Source organism: Lepidochelys olivacea, assembly GCF_965140295.1.
Source record: "Lepidochelys olivacea isolate rLepOli2 genome assembly, chromosome: 10".
In the NCBI taxonomy this organism is placed as follows: Eukaryota; Metazoa; Chordata; order Testudines; family Cheloniidae; genus Lepidochelys; species Lepidochelys olivacea.
The window spans coordinates 79,924,766-79,946,714 of NC_140420.1; the positions used below are offsets into that span (position 1 = coordinate 79,924,766).

Sequence of the window (21,949 nt, forward strand, 5' to 3'; positions counted from 1 at the left end):
TTTTCATGACTTAAAAGTACTTGCATAGTGTCAAACTTGCCATGGCACCCTAGTGACAAAGATCCAAGTCAACAAGACAATGTTGGTCAGATTGTTTAATATTAAAACAGGCTTTAGGCAGGGAAGCATCAGTTCTTACTAACGCTCTGGATGTTACACACAACTAAGGCTAGTCAAATTTACTATAAACTGAAATAAATATCTTCAATCTTCTATTGTTTGGCAAGTAGTGAGAGTCTCCATACTTTAGAAGCTGGATGGGTCACAAGGAACAGTCAGTGTTGGCATGGGCACCGTACTATAGATTTTTAATGTTTAAAATAGAATACATGGGTCATAGTTCAATATTAAAGGGCAATTTAACTTAACTTTGAGGTGAAACTTCCTTAGAATAAACCTGCTTATCATCTAGGTATTGTCTACACTAAGGGCTTTCCCTTTCCAAAGTTTCCCACTGGATCTAACACCAACTCCAGTAGTAATTCTGGGAGCCCTAGCCAGTGATCCCACAGTAACCCAGGTATCAAGTTCCCTTTTAATAAAGTTTAGCTACATTTAAGACTTTTTTTTCTTCTTCCAAAACACACCTTTCACTTGCAACCCCCCCCCCCCCATTATGCTTTCTGATAGTTTAGTGTCCACTGTTGTTTAGTCTAATTGCTCATCTATGGTTTAGTTTACTTTCACTGCACCCTTCCTCCCTCCAAAGCATTTGCAGCAGTGGTCACAAACAACAAAAAGACACTCCACCAAGTCAATAGAATATTTATTTGTTGTAAATCCACAGTACAGACTTTAGAACTTAAGTGGATAAGCCTGATGAGTGCATTATGCTGCAGCCTTTGACTTCTTTTCTTGTTTGTTTTTGTGCTGTAGAGGGGGAGGGAAAAAAAAGATTAGTCTTCAGAAACATGCACAGAATATATAATAAATAACGCTTAGATTAGGCATCTAACTTGAGTCTCACATTTTGAGCGTGGCGCAGGATAGTATTGCGTCGCATTGTTTTGGCATATGGATTCAGTTTTATCATGACTCTCAAGTTCTTCAGAGGATTCTTCTTGAGAACTCTACGGTGAATCTTTTTACTGTAAAAAGAATTCTCAATTAGTGTACTTCATGGAGATACAAAACAGTTACTTAAGAGTTGGAATACATTTTACTAAACTCTTTTCTTCCAGAAAAGTGGACCTATCCTTAATTGTCAAAAGACCATGTCACTGCAGTGTCTGAAGGACACTGATAATATCTGTGGTCTTAAATCCAGACACCGTGTATATTTAGTTCGGTAAGGTAAAGTTAAAAGTCAGAAAAACAAGGAAAAAGTGAAGGATTATACTACACGATGTATGGCACTCAGCTGGGAAGGGACTGTCCACATTAATATATTTCATTTAGCTTGGAAAAAATGAAATGGAAGCCTAGCCAGTTTCACTTTCTGGTTTTCATACATTAACACAATATTGTATTTTCCTGGTTGTAAAAACACTGGACAAGGTGTAAATTCCTACCGAATAGTTGAAAAATATGGAAGTGTTTCTAAATATTCAATTTATAGCCAGCTACTTGACCATGTACCCTGAATTAATCTACATAAAGCCAAGTTCTTCACATAAATAGATTTTTAAACCAAGAAACGAAAAGGATAAGAACATTCTGGTTTGCCATGTTGAGTGTCCTACACCCCCTCATCCCAAAAAGTTGAATAAGTGTTCAAATAAATCCTTGTACTTTGTAATCAGATAAAAATAATTACTTTGGTGCACGCAGGGCCTTCTGGATCTCCTGGCTTTTTAAGATTCTTCCAAGGTCTGTATTGGTCATCTTATGCATTGGTAGGCTACACAAAACACAAACATTTAGAATCAAAATTAGGTGGGGATATTTAATCTGTACTCAATTTTATGAAGAGCCAGCTATTTAGGAAACCTTACATCCTCAGTTAAGACTAATCTTACCACTAAACTAAAAGTTACAGAACTTTTGTGTTGACTAATACCATATCACTTGTCAGAATTGTCTTACCAAAATTTTTAGCCAAGTCAGTTTCTAGGTATACATACTTATAGTCACTCTTTAGGGTAGCAGGTTTGCGCCAGGTACCATACAATTCATCCAACTTGCGGAAGGCACTTTCAGTCCAAATGCAGAAACGCCCAACATGGCCACCTGGAGCAAGTCTCAAAAGATTCAGCTTGTTTACATTGAGAAGAGTAATTCCTAAAATGAGACAAGATCACAGTATTTGTATTTCATTTGATACAATAGCAAAATCAGAACAGTTCAGTCCACAAAAAGCAAGTATGGGTTTACTAGTTTTAAAGGCTTTATACTACAAAGATATACAGGCATCAAGATTACAAAACAATGTATGAAATTTAATTTTACAAATGATATTTGAAAGGACAAAAAAATTGAGATTGTATCCGTATCAGCAAGTTATCTTTCTGCTCCATAGGAATATTTTATCAAATAAATGAAACATTTTATCTAATCATGCCAACAATGCCCTTAAATGTACTAAACACATTCTTTCAAGGTACAGTATCCGGCACTTCACCAACCAGAAAGCTCTATTAACCAGCATTTCTGATATCGCCCAATACAAGTCTTCAATCTAGTAACCGGGACTAGTCCACTGCCCAGGAGGTTATGCAACTGCACATTGTGCACTCTACTTTTATGCAAAAGAGGCAGAAGACAAGCAAGCTGATATCAGGGATTTATTCAAAAAAGCAGCTTCCAGGGTGTGTCATAGGGTCATTACAGATTCAGCCCAATCTCCTACACCTTCTAAATCTACAATAATTGTAGATAATTGATAATGACGACCCTGAGGTACTGCAAGAGCCTGAAGTGCCTTCTGAATCAAAGATTAAATTTTATTCAGTATAGTTTTAGTGTTAAGTGTATTTTTAGTGATCTGGGTGTATGCCAAGTGCTGCCCATAGCGATACATATTGTCATAAGATAACCTGCATGCCAGATAAAGCTTTTACAGATACGTATACATATACACACGCTCACTGAATTCAAAATAGTAGTCAGAACTTCCACAAAATCATGCGTTTCAGAAACACGGACCAATGAAGTGGAATCTCATCATTCTAGGTACTCTCATCCAAACAGAAGATCAGAGCCTCCCGATAATAAACATACTGCCATTTGTTCAGTAATTCAAAGTTACCTGGGATATTTCTAAAAGCCTTGATGATGCCATTGTCCTCATTATAGATAATGCAGGGTCCCCTGCGCTGGATGCGACGGCGATTCCTCATTTTACCCTTCCCAGCACGCATACGCTGAGAGGCATAAACCTATGCAGAAAGAGAACATCTAGAAATCCACACAGTACAATTCCCACTATTAAGAGGTAGCAAAATCAAGTAGTCAGATTTTCACCATCATCACTGTTCATCTGAAACACGGACCAGTGAAAAGTTCATCATTCTGGAGATAAATTAGGCTATTAAAATGCTTTTCTATGCAACACTGAAATGAAGAGTCTTAGAAGGAAGCGGGCAGTGATGTGAAGCAGCATAGTGAAAGAGAAATTTGCATTGTTCGGCTATAATTTGGTTTGAACCTACTAAAGTTTGTCAAGCATTTAATTCTTAGCAAAGTGAAGTCAAGATATGAGTAGAGCATATAAAAGCAAACATCAAAATTTATATTATTTACTAACTGAATTATAGCAAATGAAGACTCTTTAGAGCCAACATATTAATTTACTAAGCTGCAGTCTGGCATGAGCAATGTTTTAATGGGAATTTAAAGGTTTACTTGTACTGACAGTAATCAACTCACCTTTTTAATGTCATTCCATGCTTTAAGCTTTTTCAGAAGCAGAACAGCTTCCTTGGTTTTCTTGTAACCCTCAACTTTGTCCTCAACTACCAGAGGAAGTTCTGGGACCTCCTCAATGCGGTGGCCTGATAAACATTTTATGAGAATTTGATTATAAATTATCTGTTCTTTTTTGCCCACACAAATCCCTATGTAATAATGAGCATGTATAGCAAAAGCAGTAATGCAAACTTCATCACAGGACCCCACTGGTGTCCCCTCAAATCACATCTATAGGGACTACTTCTAGGGCTGAGGTTAGTTCAACCGGTCTTGGGCCTCTAATAAGAGTAAATCATAGTGGCGATCTGGAATGTGACTCAAAACTGGTATTTCTGCAACTGGCTATCATAAACTACCAGGGCAAGATTCACATCAACGACAGGCTGTTTCCATTCTGTTTTGTATAACCTCAATGTACTGTTTTTTCAGCTTTACTCAACATATATGCTCCTTTTATTTGAAACACTTCACATGAAGTGGATACCATTAAACAAGTTGTACTGTAATACTGTACAACACTCAACTTCTTTGGAGTGAACTAAATTACCCCATGACCCAAAAAAAAGGGTTTCTCACTTTATCATACAGCCTATCTTATCCATTAGTTTATACCAATGGCAATAAATAAATTGTTGGCACGTTGTGCAGCAGTAAACAGCAAGCATTCTGGAATTTTCAACATACCCACCTTTAGACATGACCAGTGCTGGGAGAGCGGAAGCTGCCAAAGCAGAACAGATGGCATACCGTTTTTGAGTTGTATTTACTCTGCGGTGCCAACGTCGCCAAGTCTTGGTTGGGGCAAACATACGGCCTCCGCGACACATCTATGCATCCACAGTTAAGAATAAAACTTTTCAAGTGTTTTTACAGAACAAGACATTTTAAAGCCTTGCTCAGCATTAGCTATTCGTCAACCATCTGTACCAGCTCACTGACAGCAGGCAACTGTCACTGAGTACAGAGTAAGACTCAAATTACAACATCATGGCAAGCTAAACAAACAGCAATGTGTATCTCAAAAATTAAAGTATCTTTCCTCATGGTAACAACGAGGAGTCCAGTGGCACCTTGAAGACTTAACAGATTCCTCACGGTTATCAGTTAATTGTTTTATACATTAAAATACATTTGAATCCACACAAGTGGATCTGTAGCCTTCATATTACTACAGACTTTTGAACTTTTTATGATGCAGTGCAATCTACAGTACATGTAGAAAGAGGAAGACCCTTCACATTTAGATAATCCTGGTAATTAAATCAGAAGATTTCTGCTTCCCCACTCAAAGAGTTCAATTTTACACCGACTCAATAGTCACAACCAAAATCAGAAGGATACATTTCCAAAAGCACCTTGGCCAGAGCGATGAGTTCCACCACCTCGCACTCGGGGAATACGAGCAACAGCTCTTCCAGTACCCCAAGATTCAGCACTGGTCTGATGTCCTGAAACAATAACATTTTTAAATCATCAATAAGAGTCCAGAGAAAGTGAAACAGTATTTTTTCTAAGTCACAGGAATAAAGACCTCAAGATAATCAGAACTTCCACTGATATCATATAGTTCAGAAACACGGACCAATGAAGTGGAATCTCATCATTTATTTCTATGCAGTGAATGAATTAAGACAGATTTCGAAGCTTGAACATCAATTTGCACAGAGACAACAACTGACACTATACTATTAAACTATCAAAATGTGAATGTAAATTACAAAATTCACTGAACTTTAAGATGGATATACCAAACATACATATTTTCACACCAAGTAGGTTTATGCCTGTTTAGTACTTGGATGGGAAACTCTGAAGGAAAACTTGTAGCATCAGCCCTCCCTGTATCAGGCCATGATCAAGAATGTTGTCTCTTAAATAGAATGTAAAACTGAGATGATGACCTAACCACCAATGGCAATCTGGTATTCTATGGCAGTGGTTCTCAACCAGGGGTACGTGTACCCATAGGGGATACATCAATTCATCTAGATCAAGGTTTCTCAACCTGGGAGTCCTGAGCCCAGGGGAAGGAGGGGGTGGTGGCATGGGATGGATTTAAGGAGGGCTGGAAGTGCAGGGCTGGTGTTAGACGGTGGCAAGCAGGGCAGCTGCCTGGAGTCCTATGCCACAGAGAGCCCCACAAAGCTAAGTTACATGCCTCAGCCCTGGGCGGTGGGGCTTGGGCTTCAGACTCCTGAAAGGGGTACAGAAGTCTGGAAAGCTTGAGAACCACTGTTTTATGGCACTTCTCATAACAGGGTTGTTAACTGATTTTGCCTAGCAAAAATTCCTCTGGTGGTTCTAACTGGCTAAGATACTTTCTGCAGTGTTTGTTTCTGGTTCCACACCAGAGGTAGCTGCAGCTCTAAGTCCTTCTGGTTGTACGGTACTATGTAAATTAAGTCCTGATAGTTTTAGAGCGAAACTTAAAATTCAAATAATGTAAGTGGCATGTATACAGTAAGTTGACAAGTATTATATATTAATGTAATAAAACAACAATCCTGATCTAAATGAACCTATTCAAATTCTGTAGACAAATCATACCTGCAAGTTCACTGACAGCATAGGGTTGTCTATTGTTCTTGCGCAAATTGGTATGAACAAAGTTCACGACATCAGGGCGAATAGGAGCCTTAAATACAGCAGGCATGGTGACATTTTTGCCTGATACCTCCCCCTTTTCGGAGTACACAGATATTAATGGACGAGTACAAGCCTGAAAAAGACAAGAGTTTTCTTCAGCACCGATACGTTAAGTGGTTCAGATTCAAAAACGTGTTAAAAATATTGCTCAGGGTCAAATGTCTTCAGTTCAACAGCGCCAGCATGATGACAGCAGGCAACTGTCACTGAACACTGGATAAGACGCAAATTATATCATCATAGCAATCACTGTTTCCTTTTATATTTATACCAAACGCCTTCATAACACTCTACGAGTAGTCACAGACACACTTGGGAGATCAACACATTTCAGCTTCAGCAACGATGTAAATCTCGCTATCTGTTTTACAAATACGATATCCATACTGAATTTTATTTACAGATACCTAATACAATGTATTAGTAATCTTTTCATTAAAACAAGTTCATTTATGAAATCTGTGCATTTTGGAGCTTTTTTGGTGCTGTAACTAGGAACTTAAAAGTTATTTCACTTACAAAATTATCTTGGAAACCTGAAAAACCAACCAGGCCCAGTACTGCTTTCCCTCCAGTGTCTAATAAGGACCTCAAATATATATGACCAATATTTTGGAAACAAACTCCCGGCCTCAACAAAATGGTGTGGATCGGCCATTAACGTTGTGAGTGAGGAAATATTTTTCATTCCAACCAACTTCTGTTGTGAAAAAAAGAACAAGGTTTCAAGCTACAGAGAGCTCTCCTTCGAGTCACTAACACTGTTTGGCAATACTAAAGGCTTCTCCTTCCCTCCTAAAGGGAAGGAGAGACCTTTAGTATTGCCACACAGTGTTAGTTTTGCTCATATGAGCATTTAGCTAACAACTATGATACATACTATATACTGCAAAAATTCCTAATAATGAAAGTGTCAATTACACTAATTTCCAACACTGACTACATCATGACAGCAATTACGACCTCTTCATCAGCTAGATCTGTGGGCTAGGCTGGCAGCAGACATGGAACTACAGGCTGCTCAAGCCAGGTTCTTGCCTCATGCTACAACGTGGAAACTTGTAACATGATTTCACCCCAAGCGTTTTTCAAACCCTGTATTTTTTCTGGGTGGAAGGGAAGAAGTGGGACGGGGAGAGAGAACAGGGCCCGCATAGTCTATTGTTAACAGTCCTATATCCAACCCTTCCATGCTTTAAGAAAGGAACAGGCAAGAAGCGGATTAAGCCGAAACCAGGCTGGACCTGTCCACATCTGTAGCCCCCCCTCTTCCCCCACTACAAAGAGACTCTCAGGCGGGGCCCAGAGCTGAGCTACGGGGTCTCAGCCATGGCCCGTTCCGCAGGAGCCAAGCCCGTCTCCATTCCCCCATCGCACACCGGCCTGCTCCCCCAGATTACGTCTTCCCTCCCGCCCAGGCCTACTACGCTCCCCCACGCCGGCTCCACGCGGCAGGCCGACCGCTGACGACTCCCAAGATGGCGGCCGTCCGCCCCGCGGCCGGTGCCCTCCACCCGCAGGCGGCCCAGCTCTGCCCACCGATTCCTGTTCCCCGCTCCTTGGCTTACTACTCGCCCCATTCCCCGGCACCCCCCTGTCGACCTGCCACCCGACAGCCCAGGCCCACAGGCCGCGCCTCACCATGCTGGCAGAGGAGCCTCCGGCTCTCCCACCTCACTCCGCCACGGCCCCAACCGGAAAAGGAAGGACCGCTTACTGCCGTCTCCTTATAAGTAACCCTCCACCGCACCCTTCCCTAACCCATCCCTCCCACACTTGCCAGGGACCGGCACGAAAGCAAGTCTTCTAATGTCCCATCCACCGTCCGATTGAGGCTGTGGAGATATTCTCATACCACAGCCTCCCAGGCTTCCCATCCCTCCCGAGCCTGGGGACTATTTTTTGGCGGATGGATTCCGAGGCGGGGCTGACAAAAATTATAATATGAAGGGAAGGGCTTTTTAAAAATAAAATAATGATGATAAACGCGACAAAAATAACGTACAACGAATTGCTAGAGCTCAACAAATTAAAATAGTGTTTTCTGAGCCCGGGCTGTGCTGGGTGTAGTCCCGGCTGCAGGGGCCGTGACCTCGGAGGGGCGGGAAGGCGCGGAGTTCGCTTCGCTTTCCCTGACTGGGAGGCCAGCAGGGCGGGGAATGGGCTCCCACCGGCACCAGGCGGCCCTGCGGCTGTACGACTGCCTGCTGCAGTGAGTGTCCCCGGCGGCTGGCCCAGTCCAGGCCTCCCCGAAGGGGTCCGGCAGCTGCCCGGCTCCGGGCCGCTCACTGAGGGGCCGGGAGACGGTCGTGGGGGGGCGGCGGCGGGAAAAGGAGACGGGCTCGTGAGGAAAAGGCCATCGGGCCTTCCGTTGGGGGCGGCGGGGGGCGGTCGGTGACAGGCCCATGGGGCTCCCGGCTGATGCGCGGGGTGGCTGCCTGCGGGGCCGCGAGCGGCACGCAGCGGACACCCCCGGGGCTGGCCCCACCGGAGCCCTTGCAGCCCCGATCCAGGGGGCGGCAGCTTTGAGCGTTAGCTGCAGCTGGCCCTGCCTGGGCTGGGGCCTCTTATTGCCACTGCTTGGGTGGAGCTGGTCATCGCCCTCGGAGCAATTGCCTTCGCAGACGGTTACATATGATAAATGGGGAGGGGTGCGGGGCTCTCGGGCTGTGCTTTGGCCCCTGCCCTGAGTCATTTCCAGAGCAGGGGAGGTAGGCTGGTTCCGCCAGAGGCTGAGGATTTTGCGATCCAGAGTCGATCATAGAATCATAGAATATCAGGGTTGGAAGGGACCTCAGGAGGTCATCTACGCCAACCCCCTGCTCAAAGCAGGACCAATCCCCAATTAAATCATCCCAGCCAGGGCTTTGTCAAGCCTGACCTTAAAAACCTCTAAGGAAGGAGATTCCACCACCTCCCTAGGTAACGCATTCCAGTGCTTCACCACCCTCCTAGTGAAAAAGTCTTTCCTAATATCCAACCTAAACCTCCCGCACTGCAACTTGAGACCATTACTCCTTGTTCTGTCACCTGCTACCACTGAGAACAGTCTAGATCCATCCTCTTTGGAACCCCCTTTCAGGTAGTTGAAAGCAGCTATCAAATCCCCCCTCATTCTTCTCTTCCGTAGACTAAACATCCCCAGTTCCCTCAGCCTCTCCTCATAAGTCATGTGTTGCAGTCCCCTAATCATTTTTGTTGCCCTCCGCTGGACTCTTTCCAATTTTTCCACATCCTTCTTGTAGTGTGGGGCCCAAAACTGGACACAGTACTCCAGATGAGGCCTCACCAATGTCGAATAGAGGGGAACGATCACGTCCCTCAATCTGCTGGGAATCCCCTCCTTCCGGACTGTAAGTGCTTCAGAGCAGGATTTGCCTCTGTTTCTGTGTCTTAGGCCTGCTCTACACTTAAAAATCAGACTGACCTCACTAGGTCGCTGAGGGGGTATGAAAAATTTCATGCCTTCAGTGCCATATTTAAAATTTTTATGACAGCTAATGTTAAAATTGTATAATATACAGGTTGAGAAAAGAGTGTTTGTACATCTGGGTATAGTGTTTAGATTATCCACAAATTCAAGGTTTGTTTTTAAAGTCATAAGATACGTATAGTGCACAATCAGCAATAACCCAAATTTAGGTGAATGAATTTAAGAATACAGTTTAGATATTTGGCATCCAAGTATTCGGGTACGTTACTCATGAAAAAAGTTATACAGAGAATTGGTGGTGGAAAGCAAAATATATCAATGAGTGAAGATTGTCCCTCAGTAATTGAGAATTTAGGATAGGTTGTCCATTTAGAAAAAAACAGTCCATCAGGAAAGTATTTCAGTTACTTTCCTGATAGCTCAGTGTTTTGAGCATTGGCCTCCTAAACCCAGGGTTGCGAGTTCAATCCTTGAGGGGTCCATTTAGGGATCTGGGGCAAAAATTGGGGATAGGTCCTGCTTTGAGCAGGGGGTTGGACTAGATGACCTCCTGAGGTCCCTTCCAACCCTGATATTCTATGATTCTATGACTGCTCTTCTCATCGGCACTCCAGCTTATCCCTCTTGGTATTGCTGAGGTCCAGTGATGTGTTCTATGTAGATGTCCCTGACCACCTGATGGCGTCCGACGCCATGAGTTGTTGCATCAGCTGAGCATAGTGTTGACCAACTTCACATTCTCTCAGCATTCCCTCATTACTGGGGTCCCATGTGCCCAGGGCTCCGACGATCAGTGCGTGAGTTTGAACCTTGTAGCCCCTAGTTCTCAGGGTGTCTATTACATTGACCTAACATCCAGTATAGATGTGGCTTGGCTGACGAAAGGAGTCTTCCATGGACCTTGCTACTGCTTCTTGGAGAGGTGGATTAACTATATCGATGAAAAAGCTCTTTCCGTTGAAGTAGGAAGTGTCTACACTATGGCAGTACAGTGGCTCTGCTGTAGCAGCTGTAGGTTTATCAACCCTCCTGGTTTGGCCAGGAGTCTCCCAGAACCAGTCTCGATCTCCCGGAGGCTATTAAAGCCAATCCAGGAGATTTTAGGCCACTAAAAGTCTGGCGATGCGGTGGGACTAAAGTAGGCTCCCTACTTGCCTTGGCTCCGTGCTGTCCCTGGAAGTGGCAACATGGCCCGCAGCAGCTCCTAAGAGGAGGCATGGCAAGAGGGGGGTGTCTCTGCACACTGCCCCCGCCCGGAGCGCCAACTCCTCAGCTCCCATTGGCCAGGAACAGGGAACCGCAGCCAATGGGAGCTGCAGGGGCAGGGCCATCTGAGGTAAGTGCTGCCCGGCCAGAGCCTGCACCCCTGCCCCAGTCCCCTCCTGTACCAGAACTCCCTCCCAGAGCCTGCACCTCAACCTCTTTCCCTAGCCCTGAGCCCTCTCCTGTACCCAAACTCCCTCCCGGAGTCTGCACCCTGAACCCCCTGCCACACCCCAACACCCTGCCCCAGCCCTGAGCCCTCTCCCACACCCAAATTCCCTCCCAGAACCTGAACCCCCTGCCCCAGACCTGACCCCCCTCCGGCACCCAAACTCCTTCCCAGAGCCTGCACCTGAACCCCCTCCTGCACCCCTGTCCCAGGCCCCTTCTGCACCCAAACACCCTCCCAGATCCTGCACCCCCTCCTGCACCCCAATCCCCTGCCCCAGCCCTGAGCCCCCTCCCACACCCAAACTCCTTCCCAGAGCCTGCATCTGAGTCCCCACCTGCACCCCAACTCTCTGCCCCAGGCTCAGCCCAGAGCCTCCTCCCATGCTCCGAGCTCTTTGGCCCCAGGCCAGAGCCCACACCCCAGCCTGCACCCCTGCCCCAGCCCAGTGAAAGTGAGTGAGGGTGGGGGAGAATGAGCGAGGGATGGGGGCTGGAGTGAATGGGAGGGCCTCAGAGAAGGGGCAGGGGTGTGGCCTTGGGGCAGGGGGCGGGGCAAGGGTGTTTGGGTTTGTGTGATTAGACAGTTGGCAGCCCTAAGCAGCTGTAGTGTACACATGACGTTCTACATTGCTTAACAGGCTGTCAGCTCTAGCCACATAATTGTAATAGGAGATTAATACAGTTATTAAGAAGTTGGTATCATCTATACTGGGCAAAGTATTATGGCTGATTGATTAATTTAGTAAAATGAGAGAGTAATGGCAGGTGAAGCTAGCTGCAAAAAAGTGAGTGGCTCCTGGGTAGAAGAAACTGCAGTCAGTCTTGGTCTTGCCTTGGTTTGGTGCAAACTTGGGTTTCGATTCTAGAAAGGGATCCGTGTGATCCCTACATGGAGTTCCACATAGGCACACTGGTCTGTTCATGTCTTTCCCTTTGAGGACTGGGGCCTTAATATAATGTCAGAAATAACACCTTAAATTCTAGTGTATTCAAAGTGTTATACCTGAAACTTGTTACTGCTTTCTAGGAAAAAAAGGAGTTTTTCTTGATGGCATTGCAGAGAATATTGAGCGAGAACTGGGAAAAGGAAGAGAAGTGAAACTAAGGCCTTGTCAACACTAGAAAGTTATACTGCTTTATATACAATACTATATGCTCCCCCCGCCGGCCTCCACAATGTGGATGCAGTAAAAAGGTGTTTTATATTTGTTTTGTTATTCCCATAAACTATACCTGTATAAAGCACCTTTATACACTGGTATAAAGGTATAATTTAACTGTGTTCATGCTAGAGATTGCACTAATATAACTGGATTGGTTTAAAAAAAAATTCACAAGCCTAACTGAAATAGTAATACTGGTTCCAAAAACTGTGTGTAGACCAGGCTTAATGCATTTTTAAAAAGAGTAGTTTACTTTAAGAAATGCCAGAAAATTGAGTCTTAAAACATATCTAAAACTTAAAACACTGGAAAAATACCGAGGCTTTGTTTAGATTAGAGTTTTTGGTGCTGTTGTAACCTGAGTTAACTGCTAACATACATATGTAGCCTAGGCGAACCATGACCTGGAATAAACATTTGTGTCTTGGATGAAACATTTTTGGAGTGTCTATGTCAGTATGTACATTCATCTTGGTTAACTCAAGTTATATGGCAGTCATTTAACTTGAGTTATAACAGGCCTGATAATTCATGTCTAGATGAGGGTTGATAGGTTGTGTGAAGCTCTCCATTATATTTTAGGGTCTCTGTCCTGTCCAGCTCTGACAGTATGTAAGTTCTCCAAAGGAAATCTATATGCTGTAAGAAGTGGTATTGGTGTTGCTTTCAGCGCTCTGATAGCGCAGTAATAGATATGGCAAAAAAGCCTGAATTGAATGGTTGCTATTTTTCTCCTCTATAATTACTGAACTTTTGCTGCAGTGTTTTAGATGAGGTGTGAAAACAAATAGCTTGATCAGTTTTGGTCATTAAAAGATCTCGTGGTTGCTTGTCAGAGTTACGGGTATTAACCAGTAAGAGTAATAATATACTGAAATTGGAATATTCCTATTGTTCTTCACTTCCACTTCTCAAACTAAATTTTTGCTGCTGCCTTTCAGTGGTAGATTAGTGATCCATATTCATGCTGCCTGTAAACTGCATTTGGATGCCTCATGGTGAAAGGAGTTAACAGTACATTGTCAGCAAAAAATTACTCTCCATCTGAATACTTTTTACCCATTGTTGTTTCCAGTAACACCTAAGATTAATATAACTGAAAGAGACTGAAAAATAAGACTTTCTCTACATTTGGAATTTGTTTACTCTGCTCACATGGCACAATTTTGTGTTAAAATCACTGACTATGCTGGAGAAATAGTAAAGTAAGTTTTCCCTTCTATTTGTGAGTGTCTCTCACGGCAACAGGGGAGAGAAACACATTTTTAAAAAAACAAGAATTGGGAAGATACAGACCTGATCTTGCAAACTGAGGTGGGTCAATGCAGAGCTTCATTAAATTCAGTGGGGTCTGCTCCCATGGAGGAACTTGCAGGATCAGGGCCTATGATTGTAGAACCACAGAGACTGTTAAGGAGACTCCGGCAGCTGTTGAACTTGAAACTTTTTATTTTTCTAAAGTTTTTAAATTGACTAGATTTGAAATAGATAATTCATGTAGTGTAAATGTAGTTTTATTTGGAGTCCGTAGTGTGCCGTAGAGTAAACTAAGCTCTGAGGCTCATTTGCTTTCTAGTTTTTAGAGACAAATGTATCATTTGGGGAGGGGGGGAAAGAAAAAATAAACTAAGTGAATATTTTGTTTTATTTCAGAGTATATAATGAAGGAAACAAAGGTATCCCCAAAGACCCGTTTCCCTTTGAGGTAAATACATTTTTTCTTTTTTAAAAAAAAATAAGCTTAGAAGTGGTTTGAAAAATTTCTAAAGATATGTCAGAGACCATTATTTTTAAATTTATAACAAATGGGTGTGTAGAAGAGAAGCATCTAATCTTGGGATCTAGGCAAATTTGGCATAATTTTAAAAATGAGTAACATTTAAAAACAGCTTTCTCAAAGGTAGGAAATAAATAGCTGAATAGAAATGACAAATCAAACAGTACCCTTAGTGCACTCCTTTTCTTTTCATATTCAAAAGCCTGAGTAAAGAGCTATGCTTTGCTGCATGCCTTGAAAGCAACAGATTTGGGCTATTTGGGATCAGCTCAGGGACTGAATTCCAAACTTTAGAACCACTCATGGAGAAACTGTCATGAGAAACTCCTCCTCTGTTTTATACCAAGGGGATTACATCTTGAGTACCTCCACTGACTGCAGCTGCAACAGCATGGCATGCGAAGATGGCAATCTCTTAGGTCTTAAGCTATTCGGGGTTTAATAGGTCAATTAAACCATACATTTCCCCTGGAAACCAATAGGCAGCCAGTACAGATTCAGGAGCTGCGATTCATGATATGATGTTATTAAGTGGCTTGCAACATTCTGCATCATCTTAAATTTCTCAGTTGATAAGGTTTAGCTCCATGTAGAGTACATTGCAGCTGTCTTATCTTGAAGTGAGAAAGGCATGGATTATTAATGAATGGTTGAAATTATAGTAGAAAATAGTTTGTTATGTAATTAGTTGTTTTTGAAATATTTATAAAAAAAATGACTTCTAAACACAACGTGTAAATGCAATACATTAAAAAAATGTTCTTTTCTTTTGGCAGGCTGATATCCAAGTATGTTTGGTTGATGCGGGTTGCGGAAGTCCCTTAGAATGTTTTTGGAATGGAAACAGTATGATCTTCATTATGCAGAAAGTGGTAAGTGGGTTTTTTTTGTTTTAAAACAAGAGCTTTATGTTTACATCCCTGGAAACGTCCAAATATATTCCAATTTTCAGATTTACATGTGCATTTCTTTTAAAGGGATATGTTGAATTCACTGACCAAATGGAAGAATCACAAATAGATGATGCCACTTATATTTCAGAGTTTGCACCACAGAAGGATTCTGGACCAGTTGCTCTGTCTGTTACAAGAGCAAAGTAAGTTTCCATAGTTTTATCTTTTTGTTTAAAAGCAGTTTTATACCTTATTCAACACAAAAGTAAATTCTGTGCAGCAATGTAACTAGCATACTAGCTGTTGCGTATAGCTAAACTAAACAGGCAGCAGGGGATGGATCACTTCAAGATTACCTGTTCTGCTCCTTCCCTCTGAAACACCTGGCGCTGGCCACTGTCAGAAGACATGATACTGGGCTAGATGGGCCTTTGGTCTGACCTAGTATGGCTGTTTTTATGTTCTAGCTAATCATAGGAATTTGCAAAGCTGTATATTAATGGGGAGATGACTGTATTTCATCATGGAAAGGGAGCTCATACCTACTAGAAATATTAATAACTGAAGGAGTAATAAACCTGATATAGCAAAGGCACTTGTGAGCAGTCCCATTAACTTAAATTGGATTGCTCATGTGTGTAAGTGTGCAGGACTGAGACGTAAATGACTTTACTGTTAATACACTAGATTTTGAAGTAGAGTTAACAGAAAGGGGTTAGCTAACATCATGTTAAATTTTGTTAATGATTGTTCTTTTATTTCCAGGCAACTGATTTCACTCTATACAATGGCACAAAATCCAAACATGACCCATCTGAAGATAAGCAAACCAGTTGTGCTTCCTCCCCTGTGGGTAAGATGTGACAGCTCTGACCCTGAGCATACCTGTTGGCTAGGAGCTGAGCCTCTCAAAAATGGGAAAAAAATCACAGGGATCAGTTTTCATACGGTTACATGTAATGGTAAGTTCCTCTTGGCTATAACGTTACACAGTCAGCCATTCCCCAAAGTTGAAAGAGGGGAGGACAAGAAATAAATGAGAGTTAATACAGTAACAACCAATATTCCCATGATGGGTGTCCACTTGTGCTCTATAATCTAAATTTTCATTTAAAAATAATTGTCTCTAGCCCAAGTGGTATCAAAAATAACCTTCAAAGTGTGAACGGAATGCAATCAATGCAGTGGTATTGTGTCAGACTGTCTGCAGAGCTGTACCAACAACTTTTAGGGAAGTGAGAATTTCTCCCATTCATTTCACTTATATATAGTAACTGAACCCTACAGAACATTTAAAAATGCCATTAATTTGCACTGCTAATTGTATAAAAGCAATAGAGGGATGATAGTATTTTGAAGAATAGCTTTACGGTGAATGGCACCTTACTCTGGTGTCACAAGTGAGCAGAATTTGCATTGTGAGAATACCGCCACTTATTTTTTCCAGTTTGATCACTTAATATTTACATCTGAGTGCTAAATTCAATTTGTGGTTAGCATTTTCTGAAAGTCTCTCTTCCTTTCCCAGGTCCTACAGCTGATATAACCTGTTTTGCAAGTCTAGAAGACCTCAAAAAGGCACACAAAATCAGACATCGCTCATCTATTGTAGGTTTTTCATGCTTTCCCATGCTTTGAATATTGTAAATTTAATTATTTTAGTTGTAAGATTTTTGTATATTTGTTAATTTGTGGGACTTTTTGGTTAGCTTTATGGGTGGTGTTTATATCTTGATTTGTGTGTGGATCTGTAGCACTGTGAGCTCCTGCTAATCTGGGAAGCAAGGGACCACACGTGGTACCTAACTTCTGGATGTGCGACATTGCAGTTTGTTTGTCTGACACTAGCCAAGTTTTATTTTTAAAGTTCTCTTATAAATGTTTGATTGATGGAACACCTGCCCAGTACTATGTTGATTTGGCATTTTAGGGCTCTTTTGCAGGCTTCAGGAAGTATCACATAACATTCTTTTGAAAATAATCCTTAGAATGGTAGATCTGTTTTAAATGTCTATTTAAAATATATTCATTCTAGGTGGCAACCAAAGGCTTTGCTCAATATGAGCTTGTTCGATCCACTACATTGGAGGATACAGGGATTGAATCAGAGAGTAATATATATATTGATATTACATGGAGTATTGTGGATAAGATTTTACAGACACCTCCACTCACTGCAGCAGCAACATTGGTAGGAGAAAGCCTTTGTCACTGTTTATACCAAGTATTGTAGATCACAGAAAATATGCTAATTTTTGCTAATTACATTATTGTTGCAGTAGCAATATAGTATGTTGATAACATTCATAATAAATAGTTCATGAGTTTTGTTAATAAGGTTTTAGCAAATTTGTATTCCAAACTCAAAATCTGATGTGTATTTTTGGAATTTTCAGAACATTAGACTGGAATCTGGGGACCCCAGGAGTCCTGTGTTCCAGTTACATAGAGAACTGCAGTTTCTGATTGTAAGTATAAATGTGAAATTTCCAATTTATATCAGTTTGGTTGTCAACAATCTGCAAGGAATGGTATTTTTTACGTTTTTTGTGTTCACAGAGTCATAGAAGATTAGGGTTGGAAGGGACCTCAGGAGGTCATCTAGTCAAAAACCCTGCTCAAAGCAGGACCAACCCCAACTAAATCATCCCAGCCAGGGCTTTGTCAAGCTGGGTCTTAAAAACCTCTAAGGATGGAGATTCCACCACCTCCCTAGGTACCCATTCCAGTGCTTCACCACCCTCCTAGTGAAATAGTTTTTTCTAATATCCAATCTAGACCTCCCCCATTGCAACTTGAGACCATTGCTCCTTGTTCTGTCATCTGCCACCACTGAGAACAGCCGAGCTCCATCCTCTTTGGAACCCCCCTTTAGGTAGTTGAAGGCTGCTGTCAAACCCCCCCTCACTTTTCTCTTCTGCAGACTAAATAAGTCCAGTTCCCTCAGCCTCTCCATGTAAACCATGTGCCCCAGCCACCTAATCATTTTCGTTGCCCTCCGCTGGACTCTCTCCAATGTGTCCACATCCTTTCTGTAGTGGGGAGCACAAAACTGGACGCAATACTCCAGATGTGGCCTCACCAGTGTGGAACAGAGGGGAATAATCACTTCCCTCGATCTGCTGGCAGTGCTCCTACTAATGCAGCCCAATATGCCATTAGCCTTCTTGGCAACAAGAGCGCACTGTTGACTCATATCCAGCTTCTTGTCCACTGTAATTCCCAGGTCCTTTTCTGCAGAACTGTCGCTTAGCCAGTTGGCCCCCAGCCTGTAGCAGTGCATGGGATTCTTCCATCCTAAGTGCAGGACTTTGCACTTGTCCTTGTTGAAACTCATCAGATTTTTTTTGGCCCAATCCTCCAATTTGTCTAGATCACTTTGGACCCTATCCCTACCCTCCAGTGTATCTACCTCTCCCCCCAGCTTAGTGTCAGTCACTAACTTGCTGAGGGTGCAATCCATCCCATCATCCAGATCATTAATAAAGATGTTGAACAAAGCTGGCCCCAAGACCGACCCCTGGGGCACTCTGCTTGATACTGGCTGCCAACTAAACATAGAGCCATTGGTCACTACCCATTGAGCCCAACGATCTAGCCAGCTTTCCATCCACCTTATAGTCCATTCATCCAATCATACTTCTTTAACTTGCTGACAAGAATACTGTGGGAGACTGTATCAAAAGCTTTGCTAAAGTGAAGGTATATCATGTCCACCGCTTTCCCCATATCCTCCGAGCCAGTTATCTCATCATAGAAGGCAATCAGGTTGATCAGGCATGACTTGCCCTTAGCGAATCCATGTTCCTGATCACCTTCCTCTCCTCCAAGTGCTTCAAAATGGATTCCTTGAGGACCTGCTCCATGATTTTTCCAGGGCCTGAGGTGAGGCTGACCAGTCTGTAGTTCCGTGGATTCTCTTCCTTCCCTTTTTTTAAAGATGGGCACTATATTTGCCTTTTTCCAATTGTCCGGGACCTCCCTCGATCGCCATGAGTTTTCAGAGATAATGGCCAATGGTTCTGCAATCATATCAGGCAACTCCCTCAGCACCCTCAGATCCATTGCATCTGGCCCCATGGACTTGTGCATGTCCAGCTTCTCTAAATAGTCCTTAACCTGTTCTTTCACCACTTGGGGCTGCTTACCTCCTCCCCATACTATGCTGCCCAGTGCAGCAGTCTGGGAGCTGACCTTGTCTGTGAAGACCAAGGCAAAAAAAGCATTGAGTACTTCAGCTTTTTCCACATTTTCTGTCACTAGGTTGCCTCCCCCATTCAGTAAGGGTCCCACACTTTCCCTGATCATCTTCTTGTTGCTAACATACCTGTAGAAACCCTTCTTGTTACCCTTCACATCCCTTGCTAGCTGCAACTCCAACTGTGCTTTGGCCTTCCTGATTACACCCCTACATGCTTGAGCAATATTTTTATACTCCTCCCTAGTCATCTGTCCAAGTTTCCACTTCCTGCAAACTTCCTTTTTGTGTTTAATCTCACCGAAGATTTGTCTGTTAAGTCAAGCTGGTCGCCTGCCATATTGTCTATTCTTTCTGCATATCGGAATGGTTTGTTCCTGCGCTCTCAATAAGGCTTCTTTAAAATACAGCCAGCTCTCCTGGACTCCTTTCCCCCACAATTAGTCTCCCAGGGGATCCTGCCCATCAGTTTCCTGCTTTTCTGAAGTCCAGGGTCTGTATTCTGCTGCTATCCTTTCTTCCTTTTGTCAGGATCCTGAACATGACCATCTCCTGGTCACTGCTCCCCAGGTTGCCACCCACTTCTTCTATTCCTACCAATTCTTCCCTATTTGTGAGCAACAGGTCAAGAGGAGCATGGCTCCTGGTTAGTTCCTCCAGCCCTTGCACCAGGAAGTTGTCCCCAATACTCTCCAAAAACTGCCTGGATTGTCTGTGCACTGCTGTATTGCTCTCCCAGCAGATGTCAGGGTGGTTGATGTCCCTCATGAGAACCGGGGCCTGCGATCTGGAAACTTCTGTTAGTTGTCCGAAGAAAGCCTTGTCTACCTCCTCCTCCTGGTCTGGTGGTCTATAGCAGATGCCCACCACGACATCACTCTTGTTGCTCTCACCTCTAAACTTAACCCAGAGGCTCTCAACAGGCTTTTCTCCAGTTTCATGCTGGAGCTCTGAGCAATCATACTGCTTTCTTACATATAATGGAAGTCCTCCACCTTTTCTCCACCGCCTGTCCTTTATACCTTTAAACAGTATATCTTTGTCCTTTATACAGTTTATACCCATCCATGACAGTGCTCCAGTCATGTGATTTACCCCACCAAGTCTCTATTATTCCAGTCACATCATAGTTCCTTGACTGTGCCAGGACTTCCAATTCTTCCTGCTTGTTTCCCAGGCTTCTTGCGTTTGTGTACAGGCACCTAAGATAACTAGCTGATTGCCCTGCTGTCTCAGTGCGAATCAGGAGGGCTCCCCTGTTGCACCCTCTTTCCCACTTACCTCGGTGCTTAGGTCTCCATCCCTTGGCAAACCTAGTTTAAAGCCCTCCTCACTAGGTTAGCAAGCCTGCCTGCGAAGATGCTCTTCCCTCTCTTCGTTAGGTGGATCCCGTCTCTTCCAAGCAATCCTTCCTGGAACAACGTTCCAGGGTCAAAGAATCCAAAGATCTATCTCTGACACCACCTGCGCAACCGAGCATTTACCTCCACAATTGGATGGTGTTCTTATTTAGAATCTCCGTAGCTGTTTAAAAGGTTCTTTGAAATTACATGAATATATTTAATGCAAAATAATTTTTAATGCAGTGTTAAGGTTGAGAAATAAAGAACACACAAATCAGAACATTCCAAACATGTCTAACACAGCATTAGCTTGGCAGTATTGCATACCATATACATTTCTTGGTGAAATTTTCATATGGTGGGTAATTTTTCTTTGCAAGTTTAATACACTTTTATATTCTCTGTTATGTGCAGAACCTCAAACAAAATAAGTGTCTCTGGATTTTTTTGTGCTCTTAGGTTCTGGCTGAAGGCTTGAAGACTGGTGTGACTGAATGGCCTGAGCCTTTGGTAGCTGAATCAGCGGTTGAGCTCGTCCAGGAACTTCTGAATGGTATTTTTGTTTAATAATTTGAGATGCTATGATTGGGTGAAATTGTGTGGAGAAGGGCAAATCCTGTAATCAAAATTTATGTTAAGAAAAAAATTGCAAGGGACTTAAAATTTCACAAGAATGAAATGAAAATGCCACATAAGATTATGATAGTATTGGAACTGCAAATGGTAATTTATAAAGGTACTGTAGTCCACCAGAAGTGTTCAAGAAACAGTTTACTTTGTATACCTCTAACTCTCCTGGTGAAATCATGAGAGTCCTGTGCAATGGGTAAACCTTAGTGTTTTTCCCATGTTGTGGAAAATAGGAAGAAAAAATGAAATGAGACAAATAAAAATCTCTTGTACAACAGTTTACAGACTGAGACAGGAAAGACACATGTAAACATAGTGGCCAAGATTTCAGTGACTAGTGATTTCAGTACACCAATCTTTGTGTGCCCAACTTGTGTTATCCAAAATTATCCTGAATTTCAGAAAGTGCCAAATGCCCACTCTTTGAAAGTACATCCTTTTTAAGGTGCCTCAAACGGAGGCTTCCAAAAATCACTAGTAACTTTTAAAAATTCTGGCCACTAAGCGCAAAATTCATGTCAGAGAGGCTACAGACATGCAAGTTTAAGATTATAGAAAATGGATATAGAAGAAGAGAAACGGA

The 21,949-nt window shown here is 42.7% G+C and overlaps 2 protein-coding genes across 4 annotated transcripts in view; one reads left to right on the plus strand and one right to left on the minus strand.

Moving 5' to 3' along the window:
• Positions 1-749: 749 nt before the first annotated feature.
• Positions 750-8,257, minus strand: RPL4 (ribosomal protein L4). The gene is made up of 10 exons (XM_084641234.1): positions 8,137-8,257; positions 6,397-6,568; positions 5,191-5,297; positions 4,538-4,676; positions 3,808-3,932; positions 3,188-3,317; positions 2,064-2,220; positions 1,757-1,840; positions 968-1,088; positions 750-870 (listed from the first exon to the last, which is right to left on the minus strand). The coding sequence occupies exons 1-10, from the start codon at positions 8,137-8,139 to the stop codon at positions 829-831; spliced, it is 1,080 nt and encodes a 359-aa protein (XP_084497360.1). The 5' UTR covers positions 8,140-8,257; the 3' UTR covers positions 750-828.
• Positions 8,258-8,568: 311 nt separating this feature from the next.
• ZWILCH (zwilch kinetochore protein) overlaps positions 8,569-21,949 on the plus strand; it is a 28,048-nt gene continuing 14,667 nt past the window's right edge. For 2 of the 3 annotated variants that reach the window (XR_014713383.1, XM_084641743.1), the window contains exons 1-9: positions 8,569-8,707; positions 14,179-14,230; positions 15,079-15,174; positions 15,280-15,398; positions 15,961-16,157; positions 16,724-16,803; positions 17,231-17,386; positions 17,592-17,663; positions 21,196-21,289. Coding sequence is in view for 2 of the 3 variants with exons in the window: in XM_084641743.1 (XP_084497869.1) it covers positions 8,655-8,707; positions 14,179-14,230; positions 15,079-15,174; positions 15,280-15,398; positions 15,961-16,157; positions 16,724-16,803; positions 17,231-17,386; positions 17,592-17,663; positions 21,196-21,289 (919 nt within the window). In the remaining variant the exon portion in view is untranslated. The remainder of the gene's footprint in view (positions 8,708-14,178; positions 14,231-15,078; positions 15,175-15,279; positions 15,399-15,960; positions 16,158-16,723; positions 16,804-17,230; positions 17,387-17,591; positions 17,664-21,195; positions 21,290-21,949) is intronic. The other variant, XM_084641744.1, reaches the window with a different exon arrangement.

Bases quoted from the DNA above. Each gene is read 5' to 3' on its own strand.
- RPL4 (XM_084641234.1), bottom strand. The intron at 3,318-3,807 runs GTGAGTTGATTA...CTTTCTGCATAG, and splicing joins CATGGAATGACATTAAAAAG to GTTTATGCCTCTCAGCGTAT. The intron at 1,841-2,063 runs GTATGTATACCT...TGTTTTGTGTAG, and splicing joins ACCCTAAAGAGTGACTATAA to CCTACCAATGCATAAGATGA.